This window comes from Leopardus geoffroyi, chromosome C2 (genome assembly GCF_018350155.1).
Source record: "Leopardus geoffroyi isolate Oge1 chromosome C2, O.geoffroyi_Oge1_pat1.0, whole genome shotgun sequence".
Taxonomy (NCBI): Eukaryota; Metazoa; Chordata; class Mammalia; order Carnivora; family Felidae; genus Leopardus; species Leopardus geoffroyi.
The window spans coordinates 152,978,550-152,999,533 of NC_059333.1; the positions used below are offsets into that span (position 1 = coordinate 152,978,550).

The 20,984-nt window shown below is 60.3% G+C and overlaps 1 protein-coding gene across 5 annotated transcripts; it reads right to left on the minus strand.

Annotated features, from left to right (window-relative positions):
• Nucleotides 1-231: 231 nt before the first annotated feature.
• On the minus strand, nucleotides 232-20,681 carry VILL (villin like). Of its 5 annotated transcripts, XM_045436562.1 has the most exons (21): nucleotides 18,316-18,619; nucleotides 14,012-14,154; nucleotides 13,852-13,918; nucleotides 13,595-13,669; nucleotides 13,110-13,315; nucleotides 11,649-11,757; nucleotides 10,527-10,637; nucleotides 10,071-10,270; nucleotides 9,618-9,696; nucleotides 9,419-9,517; nucleotides 8,588-8,726; nucleotides 8,062-8,162; nucleotides 6,070-6,207; nucleotides 5,809-5,964; nucleotides 5,113-5,295; nucleotides 4,425-4,570; nucleotides 3,277-3,421; nucleotides 1,453-1,638; nucleotides 1,195-1,266; nucleotides 727-978; nucleotides 232-477 (listed from the first exon to the last, which is right to left on the minus strand). In XM_045436562.1, exons 1-21 carry the CDS (start codon nucleotides 18,382-18,384, stop codon nucleotides 364-366), a joined length of 2,790 nt encoding a protein of 929 aa, XP_045292518.1. In that variant the 5' UTR covers nucleotides 18,385-18,619; the 3' UTR covers nucleotides 232-363. The 5 variants fall into 5 exon arrangements, with proteins under 5 accessions (XP_045292518.1, XP_045292521.1, XP_045292519.1 ...); XM_045436565.1 differs by lacking the exons at nucleotides 14,012-14,154; nucleotides 18,316-18,619 and adding an exon at nucleotides 20,087-20,681; XM_045436563.1 differs by lacking the exon at nucleotides 6,070-6,207 and having other exon boundaries at nucleotides 18,316-18,620.
• Between the last annotated feature and the right edge of the window lie 303 nt (nucleotides 20,682-20,984).

Below are 20,984 nucleotides of genomic sequence, written 5' to 3' on the forward strand. Positions count from 1 at the left end.
TGTGGGACCACCGGAGCCCAGCACCTCTCTCTCTCCGCCTCCCCCACACTCACACTGCGAGTATGAGGCTTGTCTGTCCCTTTGGGCGGGAAGGACCAGCAAGAAACAAAGCCCTCCATGGAAGACAGAGCTCCGTCCTCTGGAATATTCCCCCTCCAGCCCCAGGGGCCCTTCCCCCTCCAGAGGTGGACCCACCAAGTGATGCAGACTCGAAAGCCCTTACAACACACCTTGTGAGGGCCACGGACTTTTATTGACGGGGGAATGCCAGCGGGGTGTCCCCGGGGGCTCAGGTCCGTGCTGGGAAGGCACCCCTGGGGGTCCTGGCTACGTTAGTGGCACCGACACGGGCAGGGCCTGGGTTCAGAAGAAGCCAAGCTGCTTCTTCTCCTGCTGCTGCCTCCACTTGGCCATGCTATAGAATTCTTCCTTGGACTTCCCAAAGATCTCTTGGAAGTCAGAGTCTGAGAGATAGAACTGGCGGGGGGAGGGTACAGGGCCAGCATGTCAACTGAGCCCAGAATCCTGGCCCATCCACCCAGGGGTGTCATCGCAGGGCTCAAGGCTCTCCTCTCCCACATCTCTCTGCCCATCATCCCCTCTGAAACACACGTCTTCCCGGGCAACCTGCCCACCGCCCACCATCATGCCCCGGGTTCCTCCAGCTCAGTTTTAGATGCGTCGGTTCCGGGGGCAGTAAGTGGCAGGGGGGCCTCGGGCACCCACCTCCTTGCGGGCCGGGTCCACACCCTCTGGCAGGTCCTCCACAGCCTGATGCATTAGCCGTTCGCGGGGCAGGCTCCCATTGATGGTGGGTCTGGGGCTGCTGTGGTGGCTGTTGGTGCTGGCGTCACCTGCCTTGGGTCCTGGCTGCAGCTCATTCCCTGAGCCGTCCTGGGAGCCCTTGAGGGTCTGCAGGGTCAAAGGGTCTGCCCCGCCATTGCTTGGCCCTCTAGACAGCTGGAAGTCATTGAGTTCCTGCTCAGAGAGGGGACTCAGGCTGGGCGTATGGAGGAGAGGCTCCCATGGGGAGGCCACACTGAGCCCACTGGGCCTCTTGCCCCCACTGCAGACCCTGCCGTCCACCAGGGCCTGGCTCCTTTCTTGTCCGTTCTGCCCATCTGGATCCTGCCGACCAAGCCTAGACCCTGGTGGGAGCCGGGAGGGGGCAGGGCGGGAGAACCCAGTACTCACTGCTGTCATCTCACATATGGCTGGCATTGCTCCCAGGCTGCCATCCACCACCTCCTTGTAGGACTGGTCGTTCTGGGGGCAAGAATCAGGGCGGGGGCAGGATGGAGAGCACCCCTGGCACCCAGGAGGGAACCTGGCGGCAAGACCAGGTCTCTGCCACCCACACGGGAGGTCCCCGGAGAAGGCGATGCCTCCCAGTCTGCTCAGGGCATACTCTCCCTGGAGTAGGGTGGGGCTGGGAGTTCAGGCCTCACTCACAGTCCACTTGTAGGGGTCCCAAGCGGGGAACCATCCAGTGAAGGTGGGGGGCTCATGGCCCTGCTTGATCACCACGATAGGCGTGGCGGGGCTCCTCCCTGCTGGGTGGGTCTTCAGGTACTCCTGGCCCCAGTCCACCGCCTCCTTCTTCCACTTGCTGGCCGCTTCCCCGAGCCACAGGAAGATCTGGGTCACAGAGGGGGCCTGGCCTTGGGCGAGTGGAGGGGCTGCCCAGAGCTGACCACTCCCTTCCCACTTCTGTCCGTTAACTGGTCTCACAACCCCTCCACACACCCCAGCCAACCAGGCACAGCCAAGCAGGCTGGCCGCCATACCCATATACCCATCAACATGCCAGAAGATCACAGGCGTGCACATATACATTCAAGTCACAAATATTTATTGAGTACCTATGGTGTGCCAGGCACTGTTCTAGGCACTGGGGGTTCAATAACGGGGGGAAAAGCAGGCAAAAATCCCTGCTCTTACAGAGCTTTCTTTTTACTGGGGAGACAGAAAAATAAGTAAGATATGTACCATATCAGATGGAGAAAAACAAGGCAGGGAAAGAAGACACCAAGTGTGGGGGGGGGAGGCAGAAACACTGTTATTTTTTCTTTTAACGTTTACGACAGAGAGAGACAGAATAATATGAGCAGGGGAGGGAGAGAGAGAGGGAGACACAGAATCCACAGAATCCGAAGCAGGCTCCAGGCTCTGAGCCTGTCAGCACACAGCCCGATGCGGGGCTCGAACCCACGAACCGTGAGATCATGACCTGAGCTGAAGTCGTCAAGACGCTTAACCGACTGAGCCACCCAGGCGCCCCAATACCATCATTTTAAATTAGACTCAGGGAGAGCCTTCCCGAGAAGGTGATGTTTGAGTAAAGAGCTGGGGGAAGCGTGGGGAGCAAGTCGAGTGTTCTAACCGGAAGAAACAACCAGTGCAAAGGCCCTGAGTGTGTTAGGGGAGCGGCAGGGAGGCCACTGTGGCTGAGGCAGAGCCAGTGGAGGGGGAGAGTGGGAGCACATGGGCCCCAAGAGGGCCGTCAGGTCTTGTGGGCTGTAGGAAGGGCTTTGCTGAGTGAGATGAGAACACGCAAGCCTCGTGGCTGCGTCCACACAGTGTCACAGAGCCCGTGACGCAGACACCCACATGATCGCAGCCACGGACACACGATCCCCTACAGTCACACGTGGCCGCGCGTAAACACGATCGCGCCCCATCACACAGTCGCACGCGCTCTGGAAGACGCAGTTAGCCCTAAACCGCTGCTGCACGTAGCCTCCCAGAAACATAGTGACCCTGCCACACGAACAGTCACTCAGTCACTCGCTGCGGTCAGCCAGTCTCTTAGTTTCCCCAGTTACAGCCAGGGCTCCACCACGGCCAATACAGTCACACACAGGAAGCACGCACGCGCGCGCACGGTCAGTCGTTCGCTTTGCAAACGCTCACGCTGACACGTTAGCCACAGGCACCCAGTCGCCCGGAATCACACGTACCGTCACAAGGCACACGGTGGCACCCAACCACAAAACTGGTCACAATCGCACACAAGTCCCAGACGTAGCCAGAGTCTCCTGCAGCCTCCTGGTGACACGGAGTTGCCCGTGGTCACACAATGCATGCACAGTCACTCACGTGACACTCACGTGTCTCACATGTTACAGTGTCACACACCATCACACAGACTCCCCTACAGCCTTACACGGCCGGAAACACAGCCATGCACACTCAAGCCGGATGCACAGACACGGAGACCCCCCCCCCCCCACCTCCCCACTCACACCCCCAGCCGGACAGGGGAGGCCACCTCACCTCCTGCCAGGTGTCCAGTAACATGATGTCATACTTGTCCAGGTCCTCTTGACTAAAGAACACCATTTCCGTGAGGACCAGGTGGCCCATGTGGCTGGAGCACTCAAACAGTCGGGGCTGGAAGCCGGAGATGTCCTCGGGGAGCCTGGCCAGCGTGGGCAGCCAAGCTGTGAGGGGCGCACGCGGAACTACGCCTCTCGGCAGCCTGGACCGAGCCAGCCCTTAGCACAGGGCCCCCGCCCCAGGGGAGGGGGACAGCTTCTCCCGGAGCGGACGCACGGACCCTCCTCTGGGCTCCCCCCATCCCCTAATTCACTCCAGAGACGCCTTGCTGCTCTCTGGGCCCCAGCCTCAGCGTCCCCATCTGTCAGCGGGAAAGCACATTATGTGACCTGTCTCGCCACGGCCAGCTGTGACACAAGCCGCCCCGGGAAGCTGCCCAGCAGTGGCCCCTGGGAAGGGGACGGCTGGCTTAGCGGGGCGGGGGGAGGGGTGTTAGGGGGGTGCCCTGCCCTCCCCTGGCCCGGGCTGGGAGCCGGCCTCAGGCCCGAGGTGGGAGAAGGGAAGCTAGGCTGAGAGAGGGGGACGGTCATACTGGGGAGCTCAGGGGGCTTGGAGTGAGAACGGTGCCTACACCAGACCCGCAGACACACACAGCGGCCCTGACTCAGCCTCCTCCCTCGAAGGCCTCACCCGGCCTCAACCTCTGACACACACCCTTGTCCATTACACACTCCACACACGCTGTTTATCCACATGTCACACCCACACCGCCCCCCCCCCCCCACACCTGGTACCATGACCCCTGCGGACTGCGGGTTGGGAGTGGGGCTTTGCTCCCTTGCCCTCTGTCACTGGTCAGGTCCGGGACTGGGACAACGCAGGGAGCCTGTTCGGCCAGCAGAGGGCGCCACTAGCCAGCTCTCCCGGGCATCATCTTCTGATCCCAGTTACCCAGGGGCCGGGGAGTGAAGGGTAGGCTGCGCTCCCGCGAACTCCTGGAGTGGGAGACCAAGAGGCCTCCGTGCTGGGGGGGGGGGGGGGGGGGGCTCTCCAGCTCTCTGTGTGACCCTTAAGTGGTCACCCACCCTCTCTGGGTCTCAGTTTCCTCCTCTGTATAAGAACACCCTCCGCCCAGCCCCTGTCACCTCTTGTTGCCGGGGTAGGGAGCCGGGCCTCCCAGGGCCTCCCAGAAGCCAGGAGGCTCCTGACCCTCCAGCACCGTTTCCTTGTTCTCCCCAGAGACGGCAGTGACCGCCGTCCGCGCCATCTCTCGCTGGTCACCGCTGCAGCCCTGGCCCACAGAGAGCTGGGTCAGGCCCTGAAGGGGGAGGGGTCTTCACCTCCAGCCCCACCTCCCCCACTCACAGGGGACTCTGGGGAGCTGGGCCCGAGTCACAGGAGGCCAAGGCTGATGTCAGGGCACGCATGAGCAAGGGATCCCGCCTTCCCCCCTCCCAGGACTGGGACCCTCTCCTGGTCCAGAGAATGGGATGGGGACCCCAGGCTCGGGGGTCATTTGTGGTTTATGAGCTTTGGAGGAAACTCTGGCAAACCGGACTAGGCCTCCTTTTCCTCCCCCTGAGAGACCTGGGAAGAGGGACATGCTCCTTGCCTGAGGCAGGAAGGAGGGGAGGCAGTCTGGGCCTGGCCTGCCTCTGACCAGCAGACTCCCAGATCTACTAGTCACTTTCAACCTCCCCCCAGGTTCCAGAGGGACCCCACTCCTGGCCCAGCTGAGGCTGGACACGAAGTCTGCATCTCCTGGGAAGGAGACCCGTCCCTTGCCTGGCACACCACCCGAGGGATAAGTCGAGAGGTCAGTGATATAAGTACCTTTCCAAACCAGAGGTAGCAGACGCTGGCTGTGACCAGCAAGAAGATGTCATGGGAGTTGAGGGCTGAGGCGCGGGCTGGTACCTCCACGGTCCTGGTGTTGCAGCTGTCGGTGCCTTGCACGTGGAAGAGCCTTGTGGCAGGTGCTGGCTGCTCCTTCCCATCATGCCCCGTGTGCCCCTGTAAGAGGGCTGGGCCTCAGGATGAGGCAAGGGCTCCTGGGAGCCGCCTCCCTGTCCCAGTGATGGACAAACTGTCCTGGGGCCCACCAGACCCTCGCTTGAAGCCACCACTATTTTCTAGACCCTCTGGGTGTAGAGCGTGAGGGTCCCGTCAGCCTATGACAGGGAACCAGGCCCTTTCTAAATGGATCCCTCCCCCATCTCCAAGGAGTCAGGGCACGGTTTCCCCCAGGCCTTATAGACAGAAAACGGGGACCCCAGGCAAGGCCCTGGGTCCCTTTCAATCCAGCTTCTTCTCTTGTGCTTCTGCTTGGAGGCTGGCTCTGGGGACCAGGGGAAGAAACTGAAGCGGGGGTCACTCTTGGAGCTCCTGGGTATCTAATGGCACCAGGAAGCCTGGGGTGGTAAATGGGCCCCCGGGCTGAAGAGAAGCTTAGCACGTGCGTGTAAGGGCTATGGGCACAGGGAAGAGCCGGCGAGGCTGCGGGAACAGCAGCAAAGTGGGCCCTACCCAGAAGACCACCAGCCGGCCCTGGAAGATGGCGAGGAAGTGAGGGGGCTCGCTGCCCATGGTCACGTGCTCCTGCACCAGGGCTCCCCGGTACATGAGGTCCAGCTCCTCGGCATTGCAGTTCAGGGCTTTGACATCACGCGTGGTGGCGCGGTGGCCCTGCAGGTGGGGATGGCAGGGGCCTGGAGCGGCTCTTAGATCCCATTCTCAGAGCCTCGGCTCTGGGGCCTGAAGGTGCCCACCACCCCTCTCGGGCCAGCGTACCCGCCACAGGTACAGGATATACTGGACGTGGCCCATCCTCTGGTAGGTGTAGAGGACGAGGTAGCAGTTGCCTGCACACAGCTGTGCATGACGCTTGGGGTCCACGGGCTGTCTGCCCAAGTCCTGGATGCACCACACCTGGAGAACAGAGGACCAATGGGCGCGGCCGGCTCCTCCTCTCGAACCAGCCCGGCCAGTCTGTGCCCAGCCAGAAAGCTCCCCTTGGCCTCCGGGCCTGCCTCATCTCTGCCAGGCCTGCACAAGAATCTGCAGGTGACCCTTTCCGCCATGGGGCCCTGGGACCCGCCACACTTGCGCTGGCCCGCGGTCGGCCGGGACGCAGTTGGCATGCGGTGCCTGGGACGGACAAGCAGTGAGGGCTCCAGAGGCCGCTGGGACGGACCTGAGCCCTGCCACACACCACCCTCACCCTGCCCCCGCCAGCCACAGCAGGTTAGGGGCAGGCAGCTCCTGGCACAGCCGCTCGCGGCTCAGGCCAAGGCCGCAGAAGCTGGGCAGACGCGAGCCCTTGAGCTCTGGGAAAAAGTCTTTTCTCAAGTGTCACTTAAAAAGACAAAGCCTATTCAGAGACTGAAAGGAAAATACTTCCTTATACTGAAGAGCGTGATTTCCTGTTCCTATGGGTAGCGAGCATGGGTTCTGGAGCCTCAAACCCCAGGCAGGCCGTGGGGGCAGTGAGGCCCTTCTGAGCTTCAGCCTTTCCCACCTGGAAAGTGGGCATAGCCACGCCCACCTTGACAGTGGCAGGAAACAAAGTCTGGACATCACGTGCCCACACAGGGCCTGGTAGCTGTCTCTGGGGAAGGTGTCCTCCAGACCAGAGCAACCAGTCTCTTGCAGAAGAGACTGACTGGGACCACACGCGCTACCCAGGAGCAGCAACTTCCCTGGCAGCTAGGCCTCCTGGATCAGGGGCTCCCCTGGCCTGCTGGAAGGGATCCCCTCCCGGCCTCTGTGCTTGGAGCCCGAGTGGCAAGACCTCCTTCCTTCCCACCTTTGCCCTCCCCTCTGTGTTGTCCCCCTCTGTGTACCCCATCCCTCTTGCTCTTCATCCCATCCCCCCAACTCTGTCTCCTCCCTCCTCTGTCTTTCTCAGTCTCTTCTGTCTCTCCCTGTCCTCCTTCCCTCTCTTCCCTTCTCCCTGCTCCCCCACACCTTGCCACGTCTCCTCCTGTCTTGGTCTCTTCTAACGGCCTCTGTCCATCCATATTAGGACAAATACAGGAGGGAACCTTGGAGAAATGGCATTTTCTCTGACCTCGACCTACCTTGAGAACTAGGAGCCCTTCACATGGGCCCAGAAGTCCTGTTCCCAGGATTTTACAGCATCCCCACACCAGCCATGGGCCAGATGGAACCAGAATTTTTGCCTCCACTTTATAGGTAAAAAAAACTGAGGCCCAGAGGAATGAAGGGCTCTACGAGGGATCAGATGAGATGTCAAGACGCAATCCCTACATCTCCCAGAACACTGATCTGAGCCCAGGCGGCTGACAGTATGTGCCTGTGTGGGCGGGGACAGATTACATGTGACGCTGTACCGTGTCGGTGTGTTCCTGTGGGTTAAGCGTTCTGTGTGTCTATGATCACGCGTGATGCAGAATTTGTACAATTACATGTTTGCAGTTGGTTCACTTGGCTGATTAGGTGCAATTAGGCGTGTGCGTCTGTGTCTGTGGCATACGTACGGTTGTGTCATATATTCGACCGAAGGGCACAATCAAGTATCTTGAAGCGTTACCGTGCCGTGTGCCAAGTGTTACCTGAGCAAGTGGCCACAGCTGCACAGATTGATCAGGCGTCACGCGTACGAGCCAGCAGGAGGGAGGGCGTGTGTATATGTACACACGCCCCTGGGTGTCCCTGCGTAGATGCGCAACTTGGGGCACTTTAGCAGCCATACCATTCAGCTGAAGACAAAGCCTGCCCCTGTGTGCCTATCTTCTCCCAGCCGAGCTAATGCCCCCTTACCTCCACCTTCCCGGAAGCGTCGTCCACCATCCTGAGCTGGGCAGCTAGCTCAGGCTGACTCTGCAGCCTGCCCGCATCCGGCCTTACCTGAATCGATTTACCTGACAGGAGGACACAGGGTGTCACGGGCGTCCTCGCCCTCGCCAACCGCGTCCGCCCATCACTCAAAAGAAAGCCCACTCTGGCCACGCTCCTCCACCCGGTGGCGCTTTCTGGGGGCTGCCCCCTGGCGGCCGCACTCTCTGTTCCCCGCAGACCCCGCTCCGCGTGGGCCGCGCCCCGCCCCAACTATCTCCCGCACCTGGTCCCGCTTAGTCTTCCGTCCAACACGAGGTCCAGGGTGCCGCCCCGCGCCGGCCCCGCCCCGCCCGCTCTCCCATCCCGCCCAGGTTCTGGGTGCGGCCCCACGCCGGCCCCGCCCCCAAGGCCACGCCCCCTACCTTGTCCCGCCCGCTCTTCCATTCCGGCCGAAGTCCCCGCCCCACCCCTCGGGCCCCGCCCCGCAGGCCCCGCCCCACGCGCTCACTTAGCCTGCCGAAGTTCTTGTTCCCGCGCTGCTTGGTCGACCAAGACTGGAAGAGCTGTTTAAACGAGGCCGACTCGGCGCCGTCGCTCACCACCTCCACGTTGGTGTAGGTCGGGTAGCCTTTGGCCTGGATGAAGCCCTGGAGCGGGGGCTCGGTCAGGCGTGCGGCCCGAGGGCCCAATTCTCCGCTCCACCCTCGGGGACCTGACGCTCAGCTGAACGCAGAGCAGTATTAATTAACCGCGCTCATGACCCGCTTAAGAAGTTGGCTCCTTTACTACCGACTTCTCTGAGGTCCCTGAGGACAAGCAAGGTCCCTTTAGTCTGGGCCTCGGGAAGGGCAGCCCGTGACAACCGCCGCCCCCTCCAGGCCCCAGGCAGAGCCCTATCTCCCCTCCTCGACAAGGAGGGGCTGCCCAGTGCGGCTTGCTTCTCAGACCTCAAGGCAGGTCCACGTTTTACACGAGGACCCTTTTACACATGGTTTCTTGGGTGCTCGCTCCCCCAACCCCTGTCAGGGCTCCCAGGGCAGGCTGCATGCCCCTGGTACCAGAGCGGGACCCTCGGACCACTGGGCAGAACTGTGTCTCCATCATCAGATTGGGCGCTTTGTCTCCAGGCTTAGACCCCAGGGCAAAGCCATGTCCTCCTCTATCAGACAGGCTCCTAGGGCAGGATGGATCCATCTCCTGGCCCAAGGATAGGACTCCCTTCCCTTAAAGGCCCCCAGGAATGGATGTGTCCCAGCTTAGATTTCAGAGTACTGCCATTTCTTCCCTCAGACCCCAGGGCAGCTCGATGTCCCCTTGAGACAGGGCCCAACAGCTTTACCAGAGCCCGGCTGAAGGCAGCCTTTTTCTCTTGGAGGCTGGACAGGCGTCCCTGCCACACGTAGATCTTGAAACCACCCTGGTCCAGGATATAGTAGTCCTGGGAGCAAGAGAGGGACTGGTTGGTAGGTGGCCCAGACTAGGCTGCGGTCGTGGGTGGGCGGGGATGCGTGACGAGCCGGGGACCAGGCCTGTCTCACCTCTTCCCGAAGTAGGTCTTGGGTTAGTGGGCAGGTCGCCAACTCCTGGATCACCAAGTCCTCATCCTTTTCACAGACACTGGGGGACAGGCATCCAGAGGTGGGCAGCTCAGCCCCTCCGTGGGCTCCACTCCAGCCCCCTTTAGTCCTCGCAGAGGCAGAAGGCATGGGGTCTGGGGCCCCAGGTTGAAGTCTTAACTTCACCACAGCCTTGCCGTGGAGCCTTAGGCTACTCTCTGACCCTCCAGTGCCTCAGTTGCCCTATCTGTACAATGGATTTCTCAGAAGAGCAGTCATGCAAGAGTACAGGCTGGACCCAGAGCCCCACATGGCTTGCTCCAGAAACCCACGGGCCTTTTCTGGAGGCCTTTCTAGAGACACCGTGTTACGGCTGGAACGACAGACGTGCAGACCCAGGCATGCAGACTCTGCCCACTCCCAAGATCTGCTCACTGGTAGAGACGGACGCTGGCTTTCTGCAGCTGGTTCACGCTCTTGTCGGGCCTGGTGGCAGGCAGGTTGCCCACTCTGCAGCCCAGCACGGCTTCCATGATCCGCATGAGGTCAGCGGCTTCAACTTCATCATCCACCACGCCAATCTGTGCGCGACCACCGCGCTCCCTGTCCCGGAGGCTGCAGGTCAGGGCCAGGCCCTGCAGGAGAGGACCTGGCAGTCAGGGCTTCCCCAGCATGGCCCCCGCTCACCGCTGACAGTCTATCCCAGATCCTTCCCGTCGCAGCTCAGCTCCCAGAGGCTGGGGTCAGGGGCAGGGTCTGGACTCAGCTTGCACATAGCAGGTGCTTCTGAGGTTGTAGTGGCACAACCAAGCCCACCTCCTGAGGGGTCTGGAGGATGGACACCCTTCTCCCTGAGCCCTGCATCCCTTAGTTCCCAGGGTAGACACTGACCCGTGCCTTCTCAGGAATGCTGGTCTCAGGCCCATTCCACTGGATCATCACCTTGCCCAGGTCCAGCAGGAAGATGTCCCCCTTATTAAAGCTGCTCCAAGAGAGCTCCACCTGCCAGAGCCAGGAGGGGCAGGGCAGGAAACAGGGTGCCATACCACCAGCACCCAGGTGGAGGGGCGCCACAGCCCATCTCCACCTACATGAGCACAGCTCACTCGTGTGCACGAGGCTGCGTGCAACCTGGTGTATGTGTGACCACTGCACCAGTATTGTGGTGTATGAGCACGCATCTGTGTCACCGTATGAGACCTTGAAGGTCACCCTGTGGGTGTAGCTGTGTGCCTCTCTAGGCACTACCGGAGGTAATGCTGCATTTCAGGGGATCTACAGGATTATGACACTCTTTGCTCCGTGCATGTCTGCAGCTGCACATCTGTACGCGTAATGTGTATACAAGCGGAGCGTATCTGTTTACCTGTGGGTGTAGATGCGTGCGTACACGCTCATGTGTACGTATATGGGGGCACATCAAATGGGAACCAGTGCGTGAGCTCGTGGGTGACAACGTACGTGTCTCCGCATGGGGGACAACGTGCTATCCGTGGAAAAGGATAGTTATCATCCAAACAGAGACACTCTGGGGAGTAAAAGGACGGATGCTGAATAATTATGCCAACGTGACGGGCAAAACCTGGGCTGCGCATTGTCCCTGCATGACCAGGGATGTATGGTCACTGAATCTGTGGGAGACAGCATGTGCGCCCGTGGGTGGTGAGGACGATGCGCCCGAAGAGTGTGGGGCTGTGCACCCCCCACCCCCAGCATGCTACTGCCCACGGTGCTTACACGGACCATCCGGGTGCACCGTTTGGTCCGCCTCGCCTCCCCGAGTTCTTAGTGTGCCCACGGGATGGGTGAGAAAACAGGATCAGAGGAGCCGCGGAGGGGTGGGGCTGGCAGCCTGGCTCTGCCTTCCCCCTCCTCCTTCAAGATGGGCCACCTGGGAATGCCGACAGCGCACGGTGCCCCCACCGCCCGCCTCCACCCTCCGCACTTCCCTGCACTTCAGCCCACAGTCCGACCTGAGCCCGAAGATCAAGCGGCACCCGGGGCGGTCCTCACCTCGGTGGCCGACACGTGCTTCCTCCCCTGGATGTGCAGCAGTCGCTGGATGTTGTACAGGTTGGTCTCCACGTGCGTGAGGGCAGAGGCCAGGCCCCCTCTCCTGTAGCTGGGGTGGGGGCGGGGGGGGGGGAGGGCGTCGCAGTTAAGACCCTCCACAGCTCCGTGCAGGAGTGAGTGCAGGTGTGAGCACACACGTGTGCAAGCGGATATGAAAAGTGTGCACAAACACATGAGCACACACATGGGGCGGGAGTGTGCGTGTAGATAGGCGGACACGTGCGTGTAGCTGTACGTGTATGCGTGCAGGGCATAGTATGTTTATCCGTGTATGGATGTAAATACATGCATGTTGTGCACATGCGCATGTACCTGTATACCATGTTTGTATACTTGTATACCACGTATACAAGGAGGGGCATAAGGGCATCTGTTTAGCCACGCAAGTATAGATGTGAGTGCATGCAATTTGGCAGCAGCACGTTTGTGTGCACACAGGCACGCACATTGACATACGTGTGCAGACGAGCCCTCCTATAGGCCCATCGTACGGGCATGGTGTGTTTTCTGCGGGTGCGTGCACAAATGCGTTCCCGTAGGGGGTTTAAGTGTACGAATCAGAAACGACCCAATACTGGCATTTTCCTACGGTTTAACTGAATATGTTGCAGTTATTAATTTAATACGTTGTGAAGCAATTTACAGCAAAAGACATATTTCTAGCGGGCGCAGTAACGGAAAGGCAAACTCAAAACACCCTTGGCGTCCACGCCGGGGTATACACCCAAGGGAAATGAAAAACACGTCCACACAAAAAACTTGTAGAGGAGGCGGACGTCAACCAAGTGCAGTGTGGTGATCACTTCACGCTGCCTCTAAGCCACAGCATCAAGCTAGTGATGCACGTCAATTATATCTCGATAAAACTGGGGGGGGGGGGGATCCGTGCGTACAAATGTTAACAACAGCATTACCCATCACAGGCCAACGTGGAAGCAATCCAAACATCCCCTAAGTGATAAATACGTAAATAAAATGTGTTTGTTCTATCCCCACACCATGTGTCGTACGGTTCCATTTATAAACATGTCCGGAATAGGCAAATCTTTGCAGACTGGATGAAGAAAACGTGGGGGTGGGGCGTGGGGGGCGGGAAGGGAGAGTGTTGGGAAGGGTACGGGGCTTCTTTTTGGGGTGACAAAGGTGTTCCGCAACTGTGGGCACGGTTGCCCAAGTCGGTGAACGTACTAAAAAAACATCACCGATCGTATACTTAACATGGGTCGGTTGTGTACAAGTGGGGGCATAAGCGTATCTGTGAATTGGGGCAACATGGTAGGGTATGAGAGTTGTACCCCAGAGAGGACGTCTCCCCCTCGCCCGACACCCCCACACCAGGGAGGAGAGGGTCACCCCAGGCCGCCCAGCCACCCGCCGCCCTGGGGCCCCGCCCGCACTCACATGATTCCCGAGCGGAAGTAGCTGCGGAAACAGTCGGACTCGTGGCCCTGCGCCTCCCGGTGCTGCACGGTGGCGCCACCCAGCGTCTCCTGCAGCTGCTGCACGAAGGCTTCGGCCGCGTCCTGCGCCTCGGCGCCCGCCTCCTTCCCCGCCCAGTAGTGCAGGTCGCCGCACGCCCCCTGCGTGGCCTTGAGGCTCTGGGGAACCTAGGGCCCAGGTGTTTGGGGGCGGGGGGTGCAGAGGCACCAGGGGTGGGGTGGAGACTGAGACCCCAGGATGCACTGAGGGCCTTGAGGGGACTGGGCAGGCGCCTCCCCGGGGCTGGAGGTCCAAGGGGGGCAAAGAGGCCTCGAAGGCAGGAGCCCCCTTGTAGGGTGGATGCTCTGGCTGCCGGCCTCCCTCTTCCTGGGGTGGAGCTTAGTCTGCATCAGCAGACTCCCCAGCCGGGGAGTCCCCACCCCTCAGACATGTCCCCAAATGCTCACATGGAGGACGACGTAGCAGTGCTCCTCGAAGAAGTTCCCATAAGCCTTCTCGGGTACTGGCGCCATCCTCAGGTTCTGGGAGAGGAGGGTGCCTAGTGACAGCTCAGCAGGACCGTCCCCCAGCCACCTACCCTCCATGACCCTCTGGGGTGGGGGACAGGAGGGAGCTCCGAGCTGGTGGGGGGAGGGAGAAGCCTAGTCCCAGAGACTGCGCACTCTCTGTGTCCCCAGCTCTGCCGTCTGGCTGTGCCCCTCACCTCGATGATCCATACGTGGAGGTCCCTGTGGCTCTCAGGGGATGGGAGGCCCTTGTTGACGTCCATCCTAGGCCAGGTGGGAACGAGGGAAGAAACAAGAGCCAGAGTCCTCAGGCCCCGGCCACCTGTGCTCTGGGCTCCAGGCAAGAACTCTCCCCACCTGCAGCTCTCCAAAGCGCTGTCATCATAGAACAGGCCTTTCATTCGGGGGGCTCTCAAGTCACAAATGGCAGCAAAGCAGGACAGACCCTGGCACAGAGGCTTTGCAAACAGGGAACAGGTTTGTCGTCTGTGGTTGTGCTCCTGAAACAGGGCCAAGCTCTGTGGGCAGGGATGGGTCTTGAACATAGGGACCTCTGCAAGCAAGCAGTGAGAAACAGGCTGTGCAGACAGACGAGATCTGCAGTCAGGGGCAGTCACTGAAGACAGAGGCAGGTTATGCAGACAGGCAAAGGTTGTGCTGGGAACAGAACAGATTCTGCAGCCAAGGGTAGACCCTGCACACAGACTCCTGGTATTCGACTGAATCCTGCAGACAAAGACCGGCTCTGCGTTGAGGGACAGAGCTGCCAATAGGCCTGGGTCTTCCAGGCAGTCAGGGACAGGCTATGCAAAGAGACACGGCACCCTCAGAGAGTGATAGGCTACGCGGACAGAAAAAGGCTCTGCATACAAGCATAGGCTCTGCAAACAGGGACAACTTCCTCAGACTGGAGAAAGGGATACAACAAGCGCAGGGTCTCTTGGCAAAAATGAGTTCTGTAGTCAGGGACCAACTGTCTGTGTAAGGACAGCCTGAACAAAGAGACACCGACGCTATCCAGGGAAAGTCAGAGAAACAAGCAGCCGGGCAAACAAGCGAAGGTCGTGAACACAAAAAAGACTCTACGAACAGCTCCCGATTCCGCAGGTGTGGAGGAACTTTGCAGGTGGGGAAAGACTTTGTAAATGTGGGTGGGGACAAACCCTTAAGGTAGGTATCCTTTATATAAGGGACAGACGGCAGAAACGGACAGGTACAGATACGCAAGGCTCTGCAAACAGCACAGCATCTGCCCAGACAGAGGCAGTCTCTTGGAGTAAGCAAAACATCTCTAGGCATGGTCCGACTCTGCAAGCAGGAACAGCCTTGCAAAACAGACCCAAATCCTGCATACAGGGAGATGGGAACAGGCTGGGCAAACCATCATGAATGCTGCAAAGAGATCCAGACTCTGACAAAAGACACAGGCTCTGCAGACGGAGGCTCTACACACAGAGACTTGGCAGATCGGGAGAGGTTTTGTAAGCCGACAGTGCTCTGCAAACAGACGGGTTCTGTTAACAGCGACAGCTTTTCAGAGAGGCAGGGTTTGCTGAAATGATCGGGCAGGGAAATCAGCTTTGCGTTCAAGCACGGGTGTCCCAGACTTGGGCAAGGTCTTGAAACAGGGCTGGGGTGTGTAGGGAGCCCAGGTTCTGCAAACAGGGACAGACCTCATAGAAAAAGATGAATTCTGGCAACAGATAAAGGCTCTGTGAATAGGGGCACGTTCTGCTAACAGTTACATGTAGAATTAGGAACAGAGTGTGCAGACAGGACAGGCTCTGCAAACGGGAATGTGCTCCGCAGAGAGACACAGGTGCTCCCAGATAGACACGGTGACCTCTGACAGCGATAACTCTTCATAGGAATGGCTCTTACAAGCAGGTACAGTTTTTATCCAGGGAAATTCAGATGGGGCGTGCAAACGGCTAGAGGCCCCCCCCAAAATGTCAGAGGTTACACAAATAGGGCTCAGGTTTCGCAGACAGAACCGGACTCTGAAATAAGAAAAGCCTCTGCAAACAGGGGCATGGTCTAGAGACAGACTGCAGAGGAAACAAGGTCTGCTGACAGGGACGGGCACTGCAAACAAAGCTCTGCACACAGGAACAATGTCTTCAGGCACAAAGAGGCATCCCAGACGAGGACCCCAGGCAAACTCCGCAGACAGGGAGAGGTTCTACGCGCAGGGCAGCGTCTGCCGTGACAGCAAATCTTGGACCCAGGGAAGTAGGGACAGACCCTCTAGAAAGCCAGGTTCTGAAAAAAGACTCTGGAAAGAGCCTCAAGACACAGGCTCAGGAGGCACGCCGAGAAGACGAGGTTTCTGCAAACTCGGGACAGGCGGCACACAAGGATGGCCTCCGACGACTGTGGTAGCGAGCAACAGGCTTAGCTCGCGAGAGAGGGTGGGGGGAAGTCAAGCATGGGCCCTCTGAAATCCCCGAAACAGAGCTGAACTCTCGACAGACCCTGCGGACGGCCACAGGCTCTGCAAACAGTGGCTGAGCTCCCGCCGTGCCCTGTGGCTCTGAGCGGGCGTAGGAGAGCCACCCGGAACGAGAGGCATCTGGGGAGGCCGGAGGGGGGCTCTGGGTTTTGTGGCGTCTTCGCAGGATGACTCTCGGCCCCCCCAGGCTGCCCTGTAACGTTCCTCCAGGAACCTGTGTGTGAGGTCCGGTCGTCCCTTCATCCGCTGGAGTTCTTTCTTCCATCTAACCTAAATCCGGCCGGCTGCAGCTTTTCTTGTCGCTGCGGCTTTGCCCGGCGGACCCACAAAGTCACTTCCGTCTGAAGTCCTCCTTGCTAGGGACCCCCAGCGTAGCGTTCGCTCCTCTCTTCTCCCCGCCGCACGCCGGCCTTGTCTCGGCGGCAGCCGCAGGAACCCTTGTGGCTCTGCTGACCCTGCACGGCCCCGGGGCCGACTCGGTGGGAGAGTCCGAGAGAGGCAGAGGCCTCTGTGACTCATGCCGAACAGCCTGCATTCCTTGCACCTTTGTCCAGAACGCTGAGGGCTGGGCTCCTGGCCCTGGTGAGCTCACCGCTGACTGTGGGAAACTCCCAACCCTCTCGCGGCCTCTGGAAGCGCGGAGTGGGGGAGGGGGCCGCCCAGGATTAGAGCTGCCCTCGACCGTGGCCACGCCCTCCCTCGCCGGCGCGGAGGGCTGCCAGGGCCAGGGGCTTGTGCTCTCGCCGCCCCGCCAGCTCCCAGCCGCCCGCCCGCCACCCAGCAGGTACTCGGTGAACAGCCGTCGAGTGGACGGAGCCTGCTGCGCACCGAGTGCAGGGGGACGGGGAGCGGGGTCACCCTGTGCTCTGACTGCACCCGCAACTGCTCCTGCAGTACGTGCCTTTGGGTGTGAGGGAGACATGCGTGACAAGCGGGCCCGGTGGTCGTGGAAAGGTGGTCGCAAGCACCAGGAAACGTGCGATGCCACTGAGTGACAGGTGGCATGGTGACATTCAGCGGTGATGGATAGTGACGGCGACCAGGGCACAGGTGGGCGGTGGCCAGAGGTACAAACTACGGGCTGTAGAGCATGTGAAAGCGCGACAGGGTAGCAGGAAGCATGGCTGGCCACCAGGGACCCGTGGGGGACAGGAGAGTCAAACTGGAGGCCAGAAGGTTGGGCCCGGGCTACTTTCACCAGGCAGGGTCAGCAGCACCCACAGGGGCTGGGTTCCAGCCTGGGGAGCCAAATTCTCAGGCGCCCAGGGCCTGGGGCCCTCATCCGCATGTAGCCTGGGTGGCGGGGGCAGGGATGCTCACGGGGAGGGGGGCCGCTCTCTCCAGCACCCCCTCTCTCCTCCAGGCAGTCTCCTTCTCCCTCAGGGGGGCCCTTCCCTTCCCAGAGCACCTCCTCTAAACTGCCAAGCCCTCCCACCCTAGATGTCCCCCCTTCCCCTGGGTAACTCCCTCCTATCACCTACCCTGCGGCGGGCCCCCCACTGTGTCCTCTCCCCCCCTTCTGAAAGCCCCCTTCTTTTCCTTGGGGGCTTGCCCACTCCAGCCCGGGGCCCCCTTCTCTCCCAGATGCCTGGTTCCTGTTCTGACAAACCCATCTCCCCCCTTCCCTGTTCCCCTCCGTTCCTGGGCGCTCCTCTGTCCGCACTGGGCAGCCCCTCCCCCCCATCCTCCTTCCCCAGCCCCCTTCTTTCTGCCTTCCCTGCCCCCAGTGCTCCCTTCTCTCTCCCAGACCCCCCTACCCCCTTTCCCTGCTACACCCCTTTCTCCCCCGGCCTCTCCTCCTCTCCCCTGCGTTCTTCTCACCGCCAGGCGCCCCTTTCCTTTTCCAGACGCCCCCTCCTTTCCCAGCCCCCCTCCTCTGGCGCCCAGGGGCCACTTCCTCCTCCTGAGGTACCTGTGAAAGGGCGCACCCTGAGGTCACTTTGCCTGCTGGAGTCTGAGGAGGGAGGGCCGGGCCTGGGGCTCCAGGTATACGGAGTCTGGGCGACAGAGGCCCCACCTGTACAATCGGCCACTTTCTCCCCGTCAGGCTCCCGGCCAGGGCCTCCCTGCCCCCATCAGTGTTGCTCGCTGCCCCCCAGGTTCCGGTGGCCCCCTGGCAACCCTGAGCCCCACGACCCCTTGCTAGACACCCCTGACTCAGAGCGGCCCCTCCCAGCCGATTCTGGAGCCCCCTCCTTGCCAGGCCTACCTGCTGGAAAGTGCTCTCTTTCCCGGCCAGTGGGCAGTGCTGGGTCTGTCCCCCAACCTGTTCCTGCATGAAACTCAATCCCTGCTCCTGCCCAGGAGGACACACCCCACTGCCTGAGGGCTGGGCTTCCAATGTAGTCAGTCAGTCAGTCAACAAATATTGACCCAGCTCTCTGAGAACCACCCCGTCCCAGGCTCGTGGCTGGTCTGCCAGGCCTCACCTCCTGGGTGCTGGTGGCCAAGAGACAGCAGGGCATGGAGGCCTGGGCCGGGCCAAGATGTGGGCCGTGGAGTATACTGTGACTTTCCTTCTCCGAGAGCCTGATGAGCCTCTCTGATCCTTGCCCACTCCCCCCCACCCCCACCCCCACCCCCAGAAGGCCAGGTCACTCCAACAAACTTTAGAAGGAAGGAGGACTGAGCCTATTGAAGGTGGGGGTGGCAGTCTGGCTCTGTGAGACCCAGGTCATTTCAGGGCCTGGAGGTGGCCAGGGCTCCCTCTAGCATCTCTGCTGTCCTCCCTGCTCCCAATTTGGGTTTGCTCACAGCACAGCCCTCCCCGGGGAACCCTGATGCCCTTCGTGGGAGAGGCCAGTCCAGCCCTTGCAAGGAAGACACCTTTCCCACACCTCGGGCTGCTCCCTGCTTTCCTTCCTGACTGTAGGGCAGGGGAGGTGCTGAACATAGAGCGTTCCAGAACTCTAGGAACAGGGCCACCCTTCCTTTAGGCCACAGGCCTCGGTCCCAGCCACGGCCCAGCCCGTGGGACGCCTCTGCTGGACACACTGCTGAAACCTGCCCAGTGGCCCCCACGTCCGGCCCTCACCCCCACTGCTCCCTGCCACAGAAAGGGGGCGGCTCCAGGAGATCCGGGTCGGCCTGTGCCCAGTAGGACCTACTGCCCGTGTGCGACTCTGTCGTTGGTGTTTTCTTTTGTGAGTCCCACTTTTAAAACAATTAGTTTATTTAAATTCTAGTTAGTTAACGTGACTGTGTTTAACCGACGGAGTGAATGGGTCCCTGTGTGTGAAGGGATGCCTGTGTCCCAGGGCAGTTGGTTAGTCCCTGGGTGTGTCTGACCTTGTGTGTGAGAGAATGGCTGCTAAACCCCCTGCTCCCTTCTATGACGGTGTGTGTTTGGCTCCACCTGTGCACGCCTGTTGCCCTCCTTCTTTTGCCCCCATGCTCAGCGAAATCCCGTGTCCTCATCCCTCACTTCCTGGCCTCAGACTGTCCCCTCCATGCGCTCTGCGTGGCCTTTGTTCCGGAAGTCCCTGGAAATTTCTCTTTCCAGCGCCCGCTCTTGTCACAGCCGGTGGTTGGTTCATCGTATCCCCCTACTGCCCAGGGACCCCGCGGACCACCCCTTCGTCTGAAAACAGCACACAGACTCAGTGTTCTCCCCCCCTCCCTGGCCACTCTGCCCTCTCCGTCGGGACCTTCAAATGTCAGCAGGCACACAACTCGGGCCTTAGCTCCCGTATCTTTTCTATTTTCTTCCGAGTTCCGGTTCCCAGGCTGTAAGTACCAGGGAAATGTTAGTGTCTCTTCCGACACCGACTCCCGCTCCTCCCGTCCCCCACCTGTCTTGTCACACGTCTCCTGGCAGGTCGGACCTCACACGTGACATCCACCCTCTGCTTCAAACCTTCCAGTGGCTTCCCTAAACAAAGCCCCAAGTTGCCTGTCCCTCTGGCTGCCTCTCCATTCACTCGCCCCATTGCTCACTGTGTTGAAGCTACACATTTCTCGTTGTCCCTTAAGACACCAACCTCATTCTCGTCTCTGGGCTTTTGTACTTGGTGTTACCTCTGCCGGAAGCCTCTCCCCTAACTCTTCCCTCGGCTCCTTTTCTGCCTTCTGGCCTCAACCAAAAATGACACTTCCCCAGAGGGGCCTTCCCTGACCGTGTTAGCTACAGCAGGGCTCTTCTCAGCCGCCTGCCACGTTCCTCATCTTCCTAGCGCCTCCAGAAGCGGATCACCTTACTGACTGGGCTCTTGTTCAGCGTCGCGGTCCCCAGTTGCAGTGGGAGGTCCAGGGGGCAGCGCTTTGCCCGCTGCCGTGGCCGGCATTTCGAATGGTGCCAGGCACACCATAGCTGCTTAATAAATCTTTGTTGACGTCCTCCTGTGTCTCTGCCCTGATCACCTGGATCCTTTGCTGGGCCCCTTCCTGGAGCAGAGGCCTGGAGTTGAGCTTTCCCCGGAAGTCGGGTTCCACTCCCAGCCCAAGGGCCCATGGGCAGCGGGATTCTGGACCCACTCCTCAGGCTTTTTCTGAGCTGACGTGTCCTCCTGTGAGAAGGCAGCTCTCTTTCTCTGTCTCTGTCTCTCTGTCTCTGTCTTTTGGGATTATCTCCGAAGGCCAGGCGGAAGGCTAAGGCAGCTCCGCCATATTATTGACAAAGGGGTAGGTGTGGCCCGCGGTGGGCGGGGCAGACGCGGGAAGCCGGCCACGCCTCTTCCGGCCTCGCCCCCAGGATCGCGGCGCTCTGGTTGCCCAGTGGCTGTCCCAGGTCTCATCAGAGTCCCCTCCGAGACAGATGCTCCTCGTGGAGACCAGGTCCTGCAGGCGGTGCGCCCCTCCGGAGTTCAGACGAGGCGTGGGTGGGCGCCCCCACGGGGGAGCAGATAGGGCGTGGGGTGGGACTGCCTGGGGTCTGAGTCC